This window comes from Puma concolor, chromosome A1 (assembly GCF_028749965.1).
Source record: "Puma concolor isolate L17-30 chromosome A1, mPumCon1.1.hap2, whole genome shotgun sequence".
Classification (NCBI taxonomy): Eukaryota; Metazoa; Chordata; class Mammalia; order Carnivora; family Felidae; genus Puma; species Puma concolor.
Genome location: NC_141667.1, coordinates 175,235,280 through 175,255,164, shown reverse-complemented (window position 1 = coordinate 175,255,164; position 19,885 = coordinate 175,235,280). Strand labels below are relative to the sequence as shown.

At 39.5% G+C, this 19,885-nt stretch overlaps 1 protein-coding gene across 1 annotated transcript in view; it reads right to left on the bottom strand.

The window, feature by feature from the left end:
- Nucleotides 1–960: 960 nt before the first annotated feature.
- DCT (dopachrome tautomerase) overlaps nucleotides 961–19,885 on the bottom strand; it is a 35,632-nt gene continuing 16,707 nt past the window's right edge. The window contains exons 7-8 of the mRNA XM_025924362.2: nucleotides 7,004–7,205; nucleotides 961–3,570 (exon numbers count right to left, since the gene is read on the bottom strand). Of these exons, the coding sequence (XP_025780147.2) occupies nucleotides 3,398–3,570; nucleotides 7,004–7,205 (375 nt within the window). The 3' untranslated portion in view covers nucleotides 961–3,397. The remainder of the gene's footprint in view (nucleotides 3,571–7,003; nucleotides 7,206–19,885) is intronic.

Below are 19,885 nucleotides of genomic sequence, written 5' to 3'. Positions count from 1 at the left end.
AACAGATGCCAGAGGCCCGGAATGAAAAGTTCTACTTTGAGAACAGTTTATTCATTAAAAATATTTATAGAGCACTCAGGACGAGCAAGACTCTGCAGAAATAGGAAGAGGTCAACTTGGGGTTTTGCCATCGCACTGAGGAGAGTAATTGTGTCCCCACTGGGGAGCGAATTGACTCTTTATACGCCTGTATCAATTAACCACCCACATTCTCTGCGCACTTAAAATGCTTTGATACAATGGCACTGAAGCTGAACAGAGAGGCATCCAACCTGACCTTTAGAAGCTTAGATTCTAAACATGGAAGCGAACACCACATACTTCACTGACTCTTAACTCCTTTCTTCTGCGTCCCCAACAAAATGATCGCAAGTTTGCAAGAGGATCAGCAAGTTAGCTGCTGCAGGACCTTGCCTCCCCGGTCAGTGACTTCAAGTAGCCACCCTACTCCCCTACCTTACCCCAAGATCAGTCTTTAGACTGTGGAGACATCGAGTGTAACTTGTCACCTGGGAGTAGGCTGCTGTCTGGTTTCTCTAGCCCTGCAGTTGAGAGCCAAGAAGTAGCAATTGCTGAGAAACTCAGACGATAGTAGAAACATCAGTTTAAGAACTTATTTTCAAAAGTGAAGTAGTTATTATGTGTTTTATACACACACACACACACACACACACACACACTCACACACACATATTCCAATATATGTATATTGAGTGCGAAAAAGATGGGAATTGACGTTCACAAATTAAAAAACAATAGCCCCCAACAGATGGACAAAAGTCTGCAAAACGTGTTTTTTTTTTCATTTTTCTCTTTAATAATTTTTTTTTACTTCTTGTTAATATGAGATTAAAATTACTCATTAGGATTACTACAATTAACAATGTTAAATCCTAAGCAGAACACAAATTAATAGCAAGGAATTTTACAATTAGAAGAGAGTTTCATTCACAAAGGAAAGGTAGCTGTTAGGTTTAATTTCACTTCAGAATGTTTGCTTTATAAAAGCATTTCTTTCGAAACCATAATTCATTTACATACAATTTTTCTAATACTGAGGATAGAAGCATATACAGTGATCTATTCATTTTCTTCAAGGTTGGAGTTTTTCCACTGTCATTGAGAAATACAACCGTACAATGCTTCCTGGTATTTTCTGACTTTATTTGCATAATATTCAATGTAAGTAAATACCAACTTTTTCATTCCAACAAGTTCACTCCACCTTTAAATTTCATAAAAGGCATTCATCATTGATTTATTGTGATGTTAGAAAATGTTAGAAAATTTTATTCCTCTTCTATGGACTATAAAATTAGGAAATCGTTTCTCTTAGGAAGACATTATAAAACATAATGTTTGTAAAAAGTTGCATTCACTATAGATAAAAGTAGCTAAGTGTAAGTGATTACCCTCTATTTCTACCTCAGATAGATCTTGCTTTAAATAAATCGTGTGGGAATATGATGAATGAAAATTCTGATGTACCTGAAAAGTAAGCTAGAGGTGGTTATTTGCTTTGTAGAATTATTCATATAGTTCATCTATAAGAAGTAATTTCCCCTGGTACTTTTAACATATCATTGATTTAAACGTAACTTTTCAGAAACACACCTACCATGCACAATTATGTCTTCATTTTAACGTGTCTCTTTTAGCTTAAAAACAGGATGTAAAACTGTGTTCCTCAACAACCCCAAGTTCGGAGAGTAAACCTTCCGGACTAGAGTACGTTCATGAAACTTTGCTGAATTTTCCATAGATACTGTTAAAGGCAGGAATGAGATCTATGTGTGGCTGTGGTTAGAAAAGGTCCACAAAGGACCCTGGGCTACCTTGATTCTCACGTGCTGAGCCCACTCTCAGATATACCTGTAGCTTTACGAGACTCAGGCTCAAATTCAGTTCAGAATGGGCCTTGTCCATTTCTCTGGCTTTCACAGTCTCATTCCAGGAGATAACACTGCGTCTTGATGAATCTTACACCCTTTAGCACCACACCCCCCTATGTAGAAAGTATCTAGCTCCAGGGTCCTCTTCCCACCCATTCTTCACACACATCCATTCCAGTAAAGAGGAGTTGAAATGAGTGGACACACAGGCTACCTTCTAGAACTCTGGCCTCACTCCTGAAGCACAGGTGCCAGATATGAGCAGAGGAAATTTACCTTGAAATCTCAGTAACTGTTAACTTCTCAGAAGTAGGGGTCATCTTGGTAAGTCTGTGTATCTTAGTAAAGATTGTCCATTCTTATGTCTCATGATACAATGATTACTTAGTGGAACACAACCATTTAATTCTGCATTGCCGCATTTTGTATGAATGGTTTGCTTTTAAAATGATAAGACTTAATTGATTAGCATCCATAGGTCACTGTCAGTACAGCGCAGCATTAGTAAATCTAAAGTCAACTCTTAAAAATAAACCAACGGCATTATACATGAATAATTTCTCATCTGAGAGGCTACTTGGTAAAGTAATTCGTTCAGGATCAGCCAAATGAGACCTCAGAGTAATGAAACTCTAATCAAATTGTCCCATATCCAGGATTCTAGCCTCACAGCCTTTTCCAGTCAGACTTTCCTCGAAGAACTGTTTCTATACTTGTTAGTAGACTTAAAACAGTGTATTAATTAGGAAACTCTATAACTTAACCCTTCATCTATTTATCACTATAGGATCAATGTTTATCCAGCTATGGAATCTCATGATATGTCTACTGTTAAGAACTGCAGGTTTTGACAAATTCTGGAAAGTCTAATTTATGAAAGAGAATCAAACTGATCATTCATTCATTCAGTCAGTCATTCTCCATCCTATTTGGAAAATAGGATCTTCAAGCACATTGTAAAGGCTACAGAAGAAAAGACACAGCAGGCCTCAGAAAGACAATCAGGAAGACACCTAAAAGCATTGATGTTTAGAGCTAAACTCATGGAGACTCAGGAAGCACCTGCCCCCCCTACCCCCACCCCATTACAAATGAAGACACTTGGGCTAAGAAAAAATCGAACCACGATCTTGCCCCGGTCTCAAATTACACTGACCTGCAAATTAAAATGAACCCACTCTATCAATTGTGTGTGTGTGCGCGCACGTGCATGTGTGTGTGTTCTCAGAACATGAGGAGGCTTAATCAGTGTGGAAGTTATTATCAGATACCATAAATTGTTAGCTCTACCTTAGTTTGGTGAGAGAAATAGCCTCAAACATTCCAGTTTGAGTCTGTTAAACAAGTAAACCAGCAACTACAGCTAAGCGTCTTCTGTGTTTGGGATAATCACTACAATAGGAAGAACCGTGTAAAACATCTTCAACTAAAGGAGGGACAGCGAGGATTCGTTTGTACATCAGCAGGGTCCTACGGCCGCTTCTCTAGGGAAAGGCGTGAGCTCTCTAGGCTTCTTCTGTGTACTTCTTGTTGCTTAAATGTGTCTCCACTAGGGGTGTGTAGCCTTTTCGAAGTCTTCTATACTGAAGGAAAAACAGCAGCACAAAAAGGCCAACCAGAGCCACCAACATTCCCATAACCACCAAGAGGGTTGTGGACCAACCTGGAGTTTCTTCAACTGCAATAAAAGCAGAAAAGAAGGGTCGACAATGGGGATTTTCATCAGCTGAATACTCTTAGAGAAGAAAAGAATACACCAATTTGTTTTTCACGTGCATTTTTTGTTGATAAAGCAAAACTCTACCGGCCAGGATAAAATTTATCTTTCCCTTCCCCACCAACACTTTGTCATATCCAGAATTGTCTTTCTTGAGGAAATGGCATTCGATTATCTACATACAGCTGATTGCATTTTTAAATTTCTTACGACAAACATTTGTACAGAATAAACCCTCCAAGGAAGTATATAACTACTTTCGTGAGTTAGAATCTCATTTGTTAAAGTGTATGCTAAAATAGTATCTGGGGAACTGCAAAATATACAGCCCTCAAATGGAGAATTTCAACTACTTCTCTACCTGTTAATAGGATGATAAATGTGTGAGACAGGTCAGATTGGCTATTATAACAGGAGACATTCAATAGCAGAAGCAGATGAAGTTTGCACCCATTTAAATAGTTGTGAATGTAATCTGAATCTTCCACATGATAGATCTAATACTTGACTTAAATCTATTTTATAAGCACTCTCCACAAAATTAATGGATTTCATGTTAATATACTTATGCCAGTTTGTCATTTCTTTAAAAATCCCCTTCTCCTTGGTCAGCTATTCTTTTTTTTTTTTTTTTTTATTGCTTGTATTTATTTTTGAGAGACAGGGAGGGAGGGGCAGAGAGAGGGAGACACAGAATCTGAAGCTGGCTCCAGGCTCTGAGCCATCAGCACAGAGCCCGACACGGGGCTCGAACTTGTGAAAGGTGAGATCATGACCGAGTTGAAGTCTGGCACTTAACTGACTGAGCCACCCAGGCACCTCATTGGCCAGCTATTCTTAAATCCGATTTCTCTGACCCGGGTTCTTACTCTACATCCTGCATTTGCCTAAATGTAAAATCCTCCTTCTAGGATTTTCCTCCAATTCCACAGATGGCCCCTACTCACCCTGAAGCAATTTCTCCAAGAAGATTGTCGGTAATTTTTCTCCTCCTGCTACCATCCAACATCTGTTGCCAGAACCTTATTCTTAAAACACAGATTTTATTCTGCCATTTCTTTGCTCATGAATAAAAAATGATCGTTCTTTTAAATTGTGGTAAAACACATATGACATGTATTTAACCATCACAACTATTTTTAAATGCTCAGTTCTGTGGCGTTAGTGCATTCACACTGTTGTGTGACCTCACCACCATCTATCCACAGGATATTTTTCACCTTGCAAAACTGAAATAATATCTCCCCAATCCCCCAGCCCCCAGCCCCTGTCTCTATACATTTGACTACTCTAGATACCTCATATAGGTGAAATCATACAGTTTTTGCTGTTTTGTGACTGGCTTATTTCATTTAGCATAAGATCTTCAAGATTCCTTCATGTCATAGCATACGACAGGATTTCCTTCCTTTTTAAGGCTGAGTAGTGTTCCATCGCATGCATAGGCTACAATTTGTTTATCCATCTAGCCCTGGGTAGACATTGAGTTCTTTCTTTTGTCGATTGTGAGTAATGCTGCTATGAACAGAGGTTTACAAATAGCTGTTGGAGTATTTGCTTTCGAATCTTTGCTGGATCATATGGTAATTTGATACTTAAGTTTTTGAGAAACTGCCATATTGTTTTCCGCAGAAGCTATATACCACATTACATTCCCCCCCAGCAGTACAGGAGGGTTCCAATTACTCCACACAGCCTAAGTGACACTGGTTATTTACTGCTTTGTCTGTAATAGCCATCCTAATGGGTGGAAAGTGGCAGCTCATTGTGGTTTCTGCCTAGCTTTTAAGGTCCCCAGTAATCACATCCGAACTTAATGCGGGTAATCTTCTCCCCAAGCCTTCTTCTCCGACCAAGCGTCTTCACACAGTCCTTTATACAGACTGCACCTTTCACAGCTCTGTCCCTGCCCTTCTTCAGTCGAAAATGCTCCCTTCTTTCCACCTCACCTTCAGAAGATCCCCCACATCTTTGAATCTGATTCAAGAAGCCTTTCCCAAATCTTCCACTCCCTTCTCCGACCTTAGGTTACAGTTATGTCTCCTCAGAGAGGATTGTAAATTTCTTTGTCAGACCATTAAGTGAAACGTTAATTTGTGTCTTCTAATGAGTTAATGCCTTCTGGGCATATTTAGACTCTCAATCTATACCTGTTAATTAGCTGATGTCAGAGGAAATGGAAGAATGGGCAAATGCACATCCCAAACTTTTTGATTATTACTATGTTCAATTCCAGAGAAAAAAATGAAGTTTCAAAAAGATATCTCAGCTGTCCAAAGAAAGGAAACTTCAAATAAGTAAGGAGAACAAGTAGGCAAAGTTGCAGGACTAGAAGGAACAACAAGGGACAGGTTCCAGGGCCTGAAAGACTCTGAAGTCAGAGAGAGATGTGAGCTCAGAAGTCATTGTGATTACATCGTAGGCTGAGATTTAGGGAAGAGAAATAGACACAAACAGGGAAAACTCACCAGCAGATGGGCTGTGTGTTTTGGGGGATTCTTGACAAAGTAAGATATTTTTTTATCGTTTTACCTTTTCTCTCTCAGCCTGTCCTAAGATGGTTTAAATGGCACGTGGCGCCATACTGGGGTCTCAGCAAATAGAAAAATAGGTGCCTGTGTATAGACACTTATCAAAATATCCTCCCATATTCTGACAAGTGGGAAAAGCTAATAAAAAATCTGAAGCTTAAAAACATGACTTAAAGAACGGCGATGAAGAACACAGGTGAAGCCCCATGTAGTCCAGTGCGTTGGCAGGCCAACATCAATCTCATAAACCCACCCAGCACGGGTGATATGGGCTAACTGGAAGCAATTGGTGTTGTCACAAGATAATGCAGGAGTGGATGAACAAACAACACAATCCTGTCTTTAATAAAATTTTGATAGTGTATTCATCTTTTTTGCATTAACTTTGATTTCTGAAAAATATTGCATTGCATTATTATTTATCTCAATTCCTGAATTTTTTCTGTCTCCCCTTGAACTCTGTGCTCAGGGCAAGTACTGCACTTGCCTAACCCTGCATGCAGCCCTTCTTTAAGTGACGGCTAAATCCTGCTAATCCCTGTCCACATGGGCCTAGTGCATTTTGATTTTATTGGGTAGACCTTTCAAACCATGGCTGGTATTTTATGGATTCAGATTACTTATTTATTACATATTATTATTTATTAATTCAGTCATCCAACCAGTCTCTTTTCTGATGGTTAATTGGTCATTCCAAGGCACATTTTGCTAAATATATATATATATATATATTGTAGAAAATTGCCAACTGACTTAACCAAACCTGAGTACATCAGTGTAAGGTCTTGATTTATATTTTAAAAAAGAAAGAAAAGTTCTTTAGAAGATGCATGAATTACCCACTTAAAAGTTGCATTCATTACCTGGTAGATCGATGGCATAGCTGTAGCCAAGTTGGTCTGCAGTTAAAAAGAATTCCACATTAGTCACGGGAGGGAAGAAAGGAACCATGTTGTACATCCGATTGTGGCCAATGGGCGCCAGTTCCTGAGGCCAGGCATCCACAGGAGGATTGGATCTTTTCATCCACTCATCAAAAATGGCATCAGTAAAGGAATGAAGTACCTACAAGACAGTTAGACACATGGCATTTGACATTGACCTGTCTGTTCCAATCAGGCCAATCAGATTGGAGCTTTCTTTAAAATGGAATGGTGTTCTTCTTGACATGAGGAACTTCTTTATACCCAACTTTATCTTAGTGGCATAACCACTGATATTTTTAATTCAGTTTTCAAGGCTGCATGGCATCTCTCCAAACAGGATCATAAACCTCTTTGTCAGTGAACAAACGAAAGTTCATTTGCAGATTTAACACTCATTTGGGAACATCTGATGCCTTCAGTAAATAAGTGTTAATTATTAAGTTGAGAATAAAGGCAAGTATGACAAGATAGATATCCTACTCAATATTCAGAAGCTTTGGTTTTAACAGAAGAGAAAGAGGCTGTGTTTAACAATGTTGCAACACAGACAGGAAGGAAGGAAGGAAGGAAGGAAGGAAGGAAGGAAGAAAAAGAAAAGGAAGGGAAGAAGGAAGGAAGGAAGGAAGGAAGGAAGGAAGGAAGGAAGGAATAAAGAAAGAGAGAGAGAGAAAGGAGAGAAGGAGAGAGGTGGAGGAAGGAGAGGAAGGAAGGGGAGAAGAAAATCTTCAAAATAGGTTTTCAAATTATTCTCACCAGGTCCAATCTTCTGTATACTCATTTTGTAACCCTCTCATTTGGATTTTGGGTGTTATGCTAGCAAAAGAGAATCTAAAAAATGTTGTGATGTGCACAGTGCTCATTTTTATTTCCTCAAGGAAGCTATTAAAGTCCTTTTCAAATACAGCAATTATTTCATGTTTTAAAATATTTAGTAGCAAAGTTTCCACATTTATAGCCCCAATTTTGCAACAGGACATAAACGTGAGAGTTCAGCTCAACCTTTATGCTGGGTTCCTCTTTTTATTCTCAGGCTGTAAGTTCAAGGACTTATGGACACTGTCCCCTTCTTTTCCCCTGGGTCCCAAGTGACTGTCATCCGAGAACCTGTCACATGGGCGCAGGGAGGTACTTACTCCAATAAATGCTTATTAAATGAATTCATTCACCCAACCACCATTATTCCTTGTACTCCAATTAGAACACTAGCCAAATTTTACTATAACTTGTTACTTATTTATCTATTTTCCTCAATAAGACCCTTAATTCCTAAAGGTCAGAGATCAGGTCTTTCTACCTTTGAAGCATGACCTTAGCATGCAACCTGGACAGAGGTGATGTTTAATAAGGAGTTGTTGCCTAAAGACTGTGCCAGGCAAAGTAGTTTTATCTTTTGTACAATTCAACTAAACTGGCCCCTTTCTAGCTGGTGCTGTTTCCTCAGCTTGCAATGCTGTTTCATCTGTTTTCTGACATCGGTTCATCAAGGACCAATGCAATGGTTCCTGCCCTCGAGTATCTTCCCTCATGGCTCCCAGTCTGAATTCATAGCTCTTTGCACTTAGCACCTTTAACTGCATTGCCCTCTTGGCTTATGTTACTGTTGTTAATTTAGTCAATAACATTTTCAAATCTTACCCAAGGTTCCTGGTGGTTAGCTGTCCCTATGAGGCAACAGTGAGAACTTTCTGCCTGTATTGTCTCACATGGATACACAGAGGGTAGTTAAAGGAATCAAGTCATTTACTCAAGGGATAGTTTTTTCCCCTGAATGGATTTTTTACAGTTCATGGCAAAGACAATCATCTTAAAAACAAAAACATCAAATGTTAAGACCCAGGCCGGGCTTTTGCAGAGATAAAAGATTTTTGTGAATTCTGAAGTCTCAGCTTTGAGTAGCAAAATTGAAGTTTCAAAGAAATAAAGGTGTAAAGTTTAAAGCAACAGCTTTGGAAGACACGTGATTTTGCAAATGATCAATGTTTCCTACAAGTAGAGTTTAGTAAAAGTCATCTTTGAGAAGGGGCATCAGCCCTGGAAAAAGGACTATGTGTTAGCTTTGGTGTAGGTCCCTGAAAAGGTTCCTCATGTCCTGGGAATTCTGGATAAGGTTAGAAGGTTCCCAGGGAGAGAAGTTGTACTTCCTCCTCTATCTGTAACCTGGGGAGCCTGCCAGGCTTAAACACAGCTTTCACTGCAAGTATGGAGCCCACGCAGTAGGGGTGGAATGCCTAAGGACAGCAAGCACTCCTGGTTGCTTACCAAACATCCATTCTCCTCTTCTTCCGTTGTAACTTGCTTTGTATTTTGAGTGAAGCAATGTATCAAATTATCCCTGAGATTGAACTAAGTGTCTCTGGATCTGACTTCTAGGAAAGCTCTTTAAAGGTCATGGTCTCAGCTTAAGAGTGTCCCCCTTTCCCTTTCCATTTGCCTTTGCTGCTTCATGGAACATGGATGTGACGGTTGAAGTTGCCACAGGCATCTTAACAGCCAACTAACAAAGTTAGGAAAAGAGGTCACTCACCAAGGAAGGTAGAGCAGAAAGACAGAAGGGTCCATGATGACTGTGGAGATACTACACCAGCCCTGGACTGCCCGCCACTGGGGCTCTTTTACATAAAGAGAAAAATAATCCTCTTTTTTGCTTGGACTTCTATAACAGGTTTTCTGTTCTAAGCAGCTGAACCAAACCCTACGTGATACATAGAAAAAGTATCTAGGGGTGTACCAGAGTGCATTTTGCAAAGAAAGCCACACAATATCTCGAGCTTTTAGATACTGTCTGAGTTCAAGTCAGAGATCAAACTGTGATTAGGAAAAGAGAGAAGGGATTCTCAAGACATGGAAAGATCCAGATTCAGTACTGCAAGAGGCAAATAACTCTTGGAAAGCACCAGAATTCACCCAGTGCAAAGTGTAAATAATTAAGGAGGAGACAAGACCCTGCAGCAATTCATAATTTGGGGAGATAAAAGAACAGGAGAAAAGTAATAAGGAGAGATTATAGGTCTCAGCAGGGCTATAAAAACATTATACAATAAATGCTCTAGTAGGAGCTATACACAGAGTAGCCAATTTATAGAAAGTAGTAAAAACAGGCGAGTGTGTGCTAACGAGATGCAAAGAATGCGATAAACACAATACCACAAGCAATAACATATCCCCCACAATAAGAAGTCATGCAAGCTGTAGAATAGGTATTTTTGTTAGAATTGTGAACATTGTTCTTGAACAAGATGCCTTCAATTGCTCTTGAGAAGCTAATAGTATCTTTGTTTGACACGAATTAAAAGTGAGCTCGGTTAATCTGTCTTTAAGGGCCAAATGTAATTTGAGGGTAACAAACAAAAGCAAAAGTAAACTAACAGTACACTGATATTGCCTTATGTCTGCTACGGAGATACATAGCTATATTTCCGAATTAAAAATGGAGCGCTTCAGGGGTGCCTCAGCAGCTCAGTTGGCTGACTGTCTGACCCTTGATTTCAGCTCAGGTCATGATCCGAGGGTCATGGGACCAAGCCCTGTGTTGGCCTCCTCACTGAGTGTGGAGCCTGCTTAAGATTCTCTCTCTCCCTGTGCCCCTCTCCCCTACTTGCACACACACACACACACATTCTCTCTCTCTCTCTCTAAAAATAAAAAAACAATAATGATAAAATTAATTGAGTGTTTCAGAAATGAGGTTACAAATTTTGGTACACAAACCTAGTCTCTCTTGCTCCAACAAACTAAGGATAGGTACAGGAAGAAAAAAGTTTCACCTTGAAGGCAGTATTGAAGAAAATGTGATTCTGTGGGCTTTCAAGGTAAAAATTTTTAAATGCAACCCTTGCAGAAGAAAGCAATCAATCAACGGCTGTTGTGCTTATAGACATAAAGAAACTGGGATAAAATACAGGGAAAGCTTCTCTTTTTCGGGATCACTGGAGGATAAAGTTACTATCAAACCTAACCTTCATTTAGATGTCTACACGTTCGGATTCCTGCCACAATGACCACAAAGACACTGGTACATCACCAAAGACCAGCACACTGGTGCTGGTGATGTCCAGAAGACATCAGTCATGGTCAAAGTGAGTATTATTGTGACAATGCTCTGCTCGTCTGAGAACTCATATGTAATCCCTAGGAAGTCACACAATAGACCCTGAGTTTCATATGGGAGGTTCCAATTTAGAACTTAGGGTAGAAGGCACAAATAAAAAGTCAGGTTGGGGGGCGTCAGGGTGGCTCAGTCGGTTGAGCAGCTGATTTCGGCTCAGGTCATGATCTCACAGCTCATGAGTTGGAACCCCGTGTCGGGCTCTGTGCTGACAGCTCAGAGCCTGAAGCCCGCTTCAGATTCTGTGTCTCCATCTCTCTCTGCCTACCCCCTGTCCCTGCTCACACTCTGTCTCTCTGTCTCTCTCAAAAATAAATAAACATTTAAGAAAAAATAAAAGTTAGGTCGGAATTTCTAAATAAGAGAATTCCTGATTGTAATTCCTAAAAAAATGAGATCTCATCCTGCTTACGACTTTATGATAATATGTATGTATTCTTGCCTTGTTCTAGCAAGAATCTGAAGCAATATGCGATCAGAATGTTGGTTTCACACTTCCCTAAAGAAACCATATGTAACAGGCATGAAATAGTTCAACAACACCCAGCTTCCACTGAGACTACGCCGTGCCACAAGGAGACAGATATGCCATACGCAGCACATTTAGTGAGACAAGAAACAGTCATAAGAAAAAAGGACATTTCAGGGGCGCCTGGGTGGCGCAGTCGGTTAAGCGTCTGACTTCAGCCAGGTCACGATCTCGCGGTCCGTGAGTTCGAGCCCCGCGTCGGGCTCTGGGCTGATGGCTCGGAGCCTGGAGTCTGTTTCCGATTCTGTGTCTCCCTCTCTCTCTGCCCCTCCCCCGTTCATGCTTTGTCTCTCTCTGTCCCAAAAATAAATAAAAAACGTTGAAAAAAAAATTAAAAAAAAAAAAAAAGAAAAAAGGACATTTCAGCACTAATAGTCTTGCAGGCAGTGCTCAGCCAGGATGTTGTGTGTTTTCCATTTTGCTCATACTTCTTCTCCTTATCCTTCCCTAGCCACTCTCTCACTGCATCCTGAGCAGACAGAATGGAAGACATCTTCGGGCATTTTGAAGGAGTCCCATAGATAGTCCACATATACTTGTATTATAGCATTGTATGCACAGTATACATAAGCATACTTAGAATATATATAGCATAATTCATTTAAAAGCATGTATTTAAAAAGAAATATCAATTATGTATAGTGACAGATGTAACTAGACTTACTGAGGTGACTGTCTTGTGATATATACAAATATTGAATCATTAGGTTGAACACCCGAAACTAACTTAATTCTACCTGTCAGTTATATCTCAATTAAAGAAAAAAGAAATATCAGTTGAGCCCTTGAGGAAGAAAGCTTATATTTCAAGGATTAAACTTGGAACACATGCAAACAGAGGACTACAAGAGGTTCTGCTATTAGGACGACAGCTTTAAAAGAAGTCATTGTATGTCATAAGCAGGTGGGAAAGAGGGAACCACAGGGATGTTAGAAGAGATTCTAGATAAGAACTGAGGTACTCCCAGGGCATGCGTGTCTAAGGGATCACGAAAGCACTAGGAGAAAGGAACCCACATCAATGGTCTAACCACCTTAGATTTACGTAGAAATGTGGTTTGCCATTATGCTACTTAATTTCACCCATAATGAAGTGTATATAGTTCATTTCTCAGTATAGGTTGAGTTCTCAATAGAGCACGGGTTTATCCATATAAAGTATAGAGTTGAAAGGAATTTCTTCAGGTACCTTTTAGCTCCTGCCAAGTTCCAAAGCCAAACTATCTCCCAGACTGAGGGAATAGAAACCCTGCCACCCTGGGAGGCCCAGCTCAAGCGGATGGCCAGCCACCAATACCTCGGCTCTCATAAAACTCACCAAGATGTTACACTACTTAAGAATTAGCGACTTTATCTGAGACGTTTAAAAATACATGTATTGTATAAATAAGTGTAGCATTTTAAAAACTGGAACATTTAATCATGATAAAACCAATGCCCTTTCTTTTCAAAAGCCAAGCAAAATTATTCTAACTTGCCCTTCACCAATTAGTGTTAATTCCTATTAACATGATCTAACAGGACTAAATTTCTTCAGCTATAATAAAAGCTATTGTGAAAGGATTAAATTAAGATTGTCTAAACTGACAAAAAGCAGATTGTAGCTAGAAGACTCAACATGGGGAAATTTTTTTTCTTTTCTATAGCATTTTTTAAATTTTATTTAAATCCAAGCTAGGCAACAAATATGTCATAATGGTCTCAGGAGAATTTAGTGATTCATCATGACATATGACGCCCAGTCTCATCCTGACAAGCGCCCTCCTCAATGCCCATCCCCGATTTAGTCCTGCCCCTACCCAACACCCCTCCAGCAACCCTCAGTTTGGTCTCTATATTAAGCATCTCTATGGTCTGCCTCCTTCTCTGTTTTTATCTCATTTTTCCTTGAACTTGGGGAAATTTTTGAGTAGGAAACTTATCTAAAGATCTCTGTTCAGCCACTTACTGGTTCATACACTCTTGTACACATTTTTTTAGCCTCTCTGACCTTCGTTTTCCCCATATTTAACATGAGGAGGGCAGTCTAGTACACACAGTTTTGTGAAGTTAGAGATTGTGTTTGCATGATGCCTCCTATAGAGACTGGCACATTAACAGATGCTTAGCAATGTAAACAGTCTCCTAACAAAACGTACCGAGCACCAACTTAGTGCCAGGTACTGTTCTAGACGCTGGGTGTGGTGTCAATGATCAAAGTGACTTCCCAAACCCTAGTGAAACCTAGAAACAACATTTTTGTATGAACAGAGAATTCGATTTACGGGACAACTAAAATGTCAGAAGAAGATGTGGTATTTTGTTACTGACTTACATAGAGAACAGATCGCTTTCACTAATTCTCTTATGAACCTTTAGTTGTTCTTTTTTGTCTTTCCAAAAGTCATTATCCTACAAGAGCAGATAGATCACAAAAGGAAACGTAAATTCATGAAAAGATTCTGAACTTCATTATGCAAATTAAAGCTCACTGAAATACCATTTTCACCTATCCCATTAGCAAAGATGAAAAAGTGGAATAGCACACTGGATTAATGAGAGAGAGTTGGGGAATTGCCACTCTGCTGCATAGCTGGTTGGAGGGAAAATTATTCAACCTTAAGGAGGGCCATTTGGCAATATCTAGTGACCTTTCAAATACACTTATTTTTTTTTAATTTTTTATTAAATGTATTTATTTTTGAGAGGCAGAGAGAGACAGAGTGCGAGCGGGGCAGGGGCAGAGAGAGAGGCAGACACAGAATCTGAAGCAGGCTCCTGGCTCTGAGCGGTCAGCACAGAGACTGATGTGGGGCTCGAACCCATGAACTGTGAGATCATGACCTGAGCCGAAGTCGGATGCTTAACCGACTGAGCCACCCAAGCACCCCTCAAATACACTTATTTAATCTTTGACCTAGCAATTCTGTTCTCACTTACCCTACATGCTCATGCACTGTAGCATTGCTTGCAAAGCAAGAGACTAGAAACCACCTACATGCCCATCGATAAAAAGCTGGTGAAAAATTTCAGGATAAATCTGCACTGTAGAATACAATATAGTCATAAAAAAGGAATGAGAATGCCCTTCATAAATGGATACAGAAAAATTTAGAATAAGTATAAAAAAAGAAAAGGAAAGGAAAAAAACACAAAAAAAATGAATTCACAGAATGTTTATAGTATGCTACCATTCAGATAACATATTTGTATATTCATAAAATATATCTGGAAGAATAGGAAAAAATGATAATGGATAGCCTAGAGAGACTTCATTTCATTTCATGTCTTTTATATTTGAACCCCTTATGAGTATTATCTATTTTTAAATTTTTAAATGAAAACATTTAGGAAACTATGTAACAACCTAAAATGTGTGCATTATAATTGCAATTGTGCAAACATAGACTATGAGAGGAAATAAGCAGAAAATTGAGATGGAATTATGGACATGTAAAAACTTTTTTGCCAATATTTCTGTAACTATAAATCATTAGGAATCATAAGCTATTAAAAAATTTAAAGTTGACATAAAACAACAATAATTTAAATACTCAAGGTATTAGCCTAATTATGATTTTTCTTTCATAAGAAAGATAAATTAAATGGATCCATTCTTAAGTGCTTCACTCTTGGGAAGAGAGAAGCAAAATGTCCTATATACATCTTTTTAAAATTTTTAACTAGGGGCACCTAGGTGGCTCAGTCAGTTGGGCAGTTAGGCATCTGCCTTTGGCTCAGGTCATGATCTCCCAGTTGGTGAGTTCGAGCCCTGCATCGGGCTCTGTGCTGTCAGCGCAGAGCCTGCTTTGGTTCATCTGTCCCCTTCTCTCTCTCTCCCCCTCCCTTGCTCCTGCTTGCTGTTTCTCTTAAAGAATAAATAAACATTAAACATTTTTAATAAAAATAAATTAAATTAAATTACATTTTTAACTAAACGCATACTAACTTAGAAACATTTTATACTTGTTATGACCTATTGATTAGGTCATGATGACCTAATTAATGACCCATTAATAAGGGAATTAACTTCATGCAGTCCATTAGATTTTTGTTTGGGGAAACTCTTTTCTCTTTTCTTGCTTTATATTCCTAAATTAATGGAGCTATCTTACGCAACCATTACTCACTGTTAAGAAACGCAAATGATGATAAGACTACTTATACATCTTATCCCCTGTAGAATTTTCAGTGTATAAGGTGACAAACACATGAGCTGTGCAGTGAGTATTGTATGTGCAACCTATGAATCCCCCAGCCACTTGAAATTGAAAGTATTAGTGCTTGCCAAATGTACCTTTCTAAAAGGATAACATCCAAATGCAGCCCTACGAATAATAGCTTTGAAATTGGGAAGAAAATGTTAAGTCTCTGACATAGTTTCTTTCTTGGCAAGTAACTCAGCTACTTAACTTTAGGGTCTATTGGATTTCCTCCCTCCCCACCCCGCCGCTTAGATAATATCTAAATTCAGTATTGAAGACAGCACTACTTAGCATTTCCGTGACCTAATCTTATTTTCCATGATAAATGTGTGCATTTCCGTCAATTACCTTATGAATTATTAGAACTTCAGAGACTGGTTCAGAGTTTTTTCCTGTATTTTAACATTATATCTTTTACTCGTTATTGTGATCACATACAACTTTGTACCTCTCTTGCTTGAAGAGATTTCATGAAAATAATTTTAATAAGTGTGGTATGCAATATATTTGCATAAATTGCCTCATGAATTTGAAATTCTAGAAGCTATCACTCTTTTAATTGAAATGCTTTAACCTGGATCTCAATATGTGAAAAAATTATTTAAGGCTGAATTGGCTTCAACATGAAACCCTAGGTAAGTAGCCTAAAGAAACTGTGAGTTCTGGAACTCATGCCCAAACATTATTCCTTCCGTGCCTGCAAAGAGAGGCTTTGGCTTTCTGTCTATTTACATGCACATGACAACAGATACCAAAGAAAAACAGAATTTTAAATATTAAAGGTAGTAAAAGTAATGAAGATAAGGATGATTAAACATCTAGTAACTTTGAGCTACATGTAAGTCACAGAATTAGAATTCCTCATCCTTAAAGCCATAATGTGAGCTCCCAGCTAGAGCAGGAATGAAACAGACTAAGGAGATAGTCTTACAGAGAAGGGACATTTAATTCCTTAGAGCAGGAGTTGGCAAACTAAAAGCCTGTAGGCCAAATGAAATTCACCACCTGTTTTTTAAATAAAGTTTTATTAGAACACCACACTCATTCATGTACTGTCTATGGCTGCTTTCACACTACAGTGGCAGGGGTGAAGTAGTTACAACAGAGATCATTTGGCCTGCAAACCCTAAAGCATGTGTTATCGATAGGGCCATTCACAGAAAAGTGAATGAAGCCCTACATGCTTACTAGGCATCCTCCAAAGAGGGAGATAAGAGGTAACAATCCTTGAAACTTAGGATGCTGAAAAGCAAATTACCAGCATCGCCTTTATTTCCTTTACTAGGAGAGAAAGGTCATGTGGGGGTGTATAATCCGTAATCAGTCAGAAGATTCTACTGTTCTCCCCCTAACATTTTGGAGTACTGGGTAAGGAGTGGTGTCGCATTTTTCCTCATGAATAGGGACAGTGTGTATGCATTATATTGTTGAAAACGTATGCTCTATAAAATCCTATTTAGAGAAATACAGGATCGGTAACGAGATGTGAAGTTATATACCAGAGAAGGGAGACACAAGAACTCCTTGGCATAGGCTGATGGCTGAGACAAGAGCCAGAAAAATGATGTGAAATATGAAGTCAGAACCCATGAATGAGGCAAGCATCCTACAGAAGAGCGAAGACAGCTGTGGAGGCTTTAAACAGAAGCCCCCACCTTGCTGGAGGTTGGGACTAAGAGCCAACATTTCTGATGACCCCTTTGTGTTTTCCTACACACAAATATGAGGGCAGAAATGCTTTTTGGGAAAAAGAAACAGCTCCATCTACTGCTCTGTATCCAGATCTCCTATAACTCACCCTTGCCAGGAGTTCATCCTTCCGGGAGCCCAGAAAGCTATCTAGACCCTCACACCATCATGCAAGCTTAGAGCATTGTGAGCTATACCTTTACCCTCCTTTATATCTCCTTTTTTTTTTGTACCTTGGGTGGAGTAAAAATAATAAATCACCTCTGAAATAACTCTGACTTTGTGCTTGTCAGTAAAATTGCCTTAGGGCACAACTGTCTGCTATGGAGAACAAGATAAAAAACCTTAATTAAGGTTTAGCAATTCAAAGCCAACATATAGTTCTCTAATTCTTTCCCAGCAACAACCATGAAACACATTGTTATTTTACGATAACTGTTGTGTTGTACTTGGCAGTTTCTAAAGCAGCTTCATATTATTCTAATCTATTAAGTGTTGCATTAATGAGCACACCCTCCTCCGACACCAGATCGAGCCCCGTGACCTGCACTTTGCAGAGTGCTCCATATAATTCAGTAAGACTCCCAAGGTTGCACAATTCAGGACTAAAGACAACTTACTTGACTTACAATCCATTGTTCTTTTTGACTATGCCATGTGGCCTTCTAGGAGTCCAGAAAAACAAACTGCTATCAACTGATGGTTTCAGGATACACTGTGATATGGACTGAATTACGGCCCCCTCAAATTCATACGTTGAAGCTCTAACCCCCAATGTGACTGTATTCAGAGATGGGACCGATAAACAGGTAATTAGCGTTAAATAAGGTCATATGTGTGGGGCCCTGAGAGGATGGGACTGGTGTTCCTATAAGAAGAAACACTAGAGAGCTCACTGCCTCTCTTTCCACTTAAGTACACATCACCAAAAGGCAGTGGTCTATAAGCCAGGAAGAGAGCTTTCACCAGGAACCAAATCATTCAGCACCTTGAACTTGAACTTTCAGCCTCCAGAACTCAGCAACCTGAGCTGGCTAAGACCCATTGTTAAGATTAATACTAAGGTGAGAAAAACTCTAGGAAAAAAATAACATAAAGTTATTGCTACAACATACAATCTACACTAGATAAGAGTTTAAATTCAAAGCACTGGCAAAATAAAAAAGGAACGGTGGTGAAATTTCTTCTTCTAATTGCTTAGAAACTCTCTCTCCAGGACACACAACCCTGAAGACGGGGTTAAAATAGTAGATGGTCAGTTAAGTATCTGTAAAGCAGAGACACTGCTTTAGGGGTTCAGCAGCTGAGATACAAATGTTTAAGATGTCTAAAGCTTCTACACCAATGCTGGCAAGCTGTACTTGAGGGGCGGAAAAGCAGCCTCTGGACAACCTGGAGCTGACCTGGCACGCTCAGAGAGGCCCGGGTGTTCTGCCGAAGGTAGAACAATCATGGGACATCAACATCAGACAAAGTCACCCTGTGACCCTCCGTGATGGATCAGGACAAAACCAAGGCAATTCTGCACCAGCGTCGGAGTGCAGACAAAAGTGAACAGTGTCCAAACCGCAAAATACCTAACATGAACTTTAGCCCTTTCCTGGCTAATACGAGCGACTACCACTGCTCTCTCAATTACTAAAAATTGTTGGGAGGGGCGCCTGGGTGGCTCAGTGGGTTAAGCGTCCGACTTCAGCTCAGGTCACGATCTCGTGGTCCGTGAGTTCGAGCCCCGCGTCGGCTCTGGGCTGATGGCTCAGAGCCTGGAGCCTGCTTCCGATTCTGTGTCTCCCTCTCTCTCTGCCCCTCCCCCATTCATGCTCTGTTTCTCTCTGTCTCAAAAATAATAAAATAAACATTAAAAAAAAAAGAATAGTTTAAAAAAAAAAAGGAGCAGCTCATTTATAGGCAGAATGCTTTGCAAAATCAGGGGGCCCAGGACCAAACGCCAAACAGGGCCGTGGACTTGTGTGCTGCTCCGAAGTTGCCAAGTGGTTGGGTTCCATGCAAGGGTCATGGTGGTCCCACCGTTCATCTTCAACACCACTCATCTGATCATTGAAAAATTATTTCCATTTTACTAATTTATTATATAAATTATGCTAAATTGTGATATGATTTATAATATCATTATGCTAACTTATGAATCCACCTCTGGACTATAAACTCCTGTCTGGGGTCATTCCAAAGCTAATCATCTCTAAAGCATGGGTTTCTAAAGAGGGGACTTTAATTGCCATATAACCACCTGTGTGGTGTAGAGTAAAATGAATTCACATACGAATACATCCCAATGTTCACACAGAGAAAAC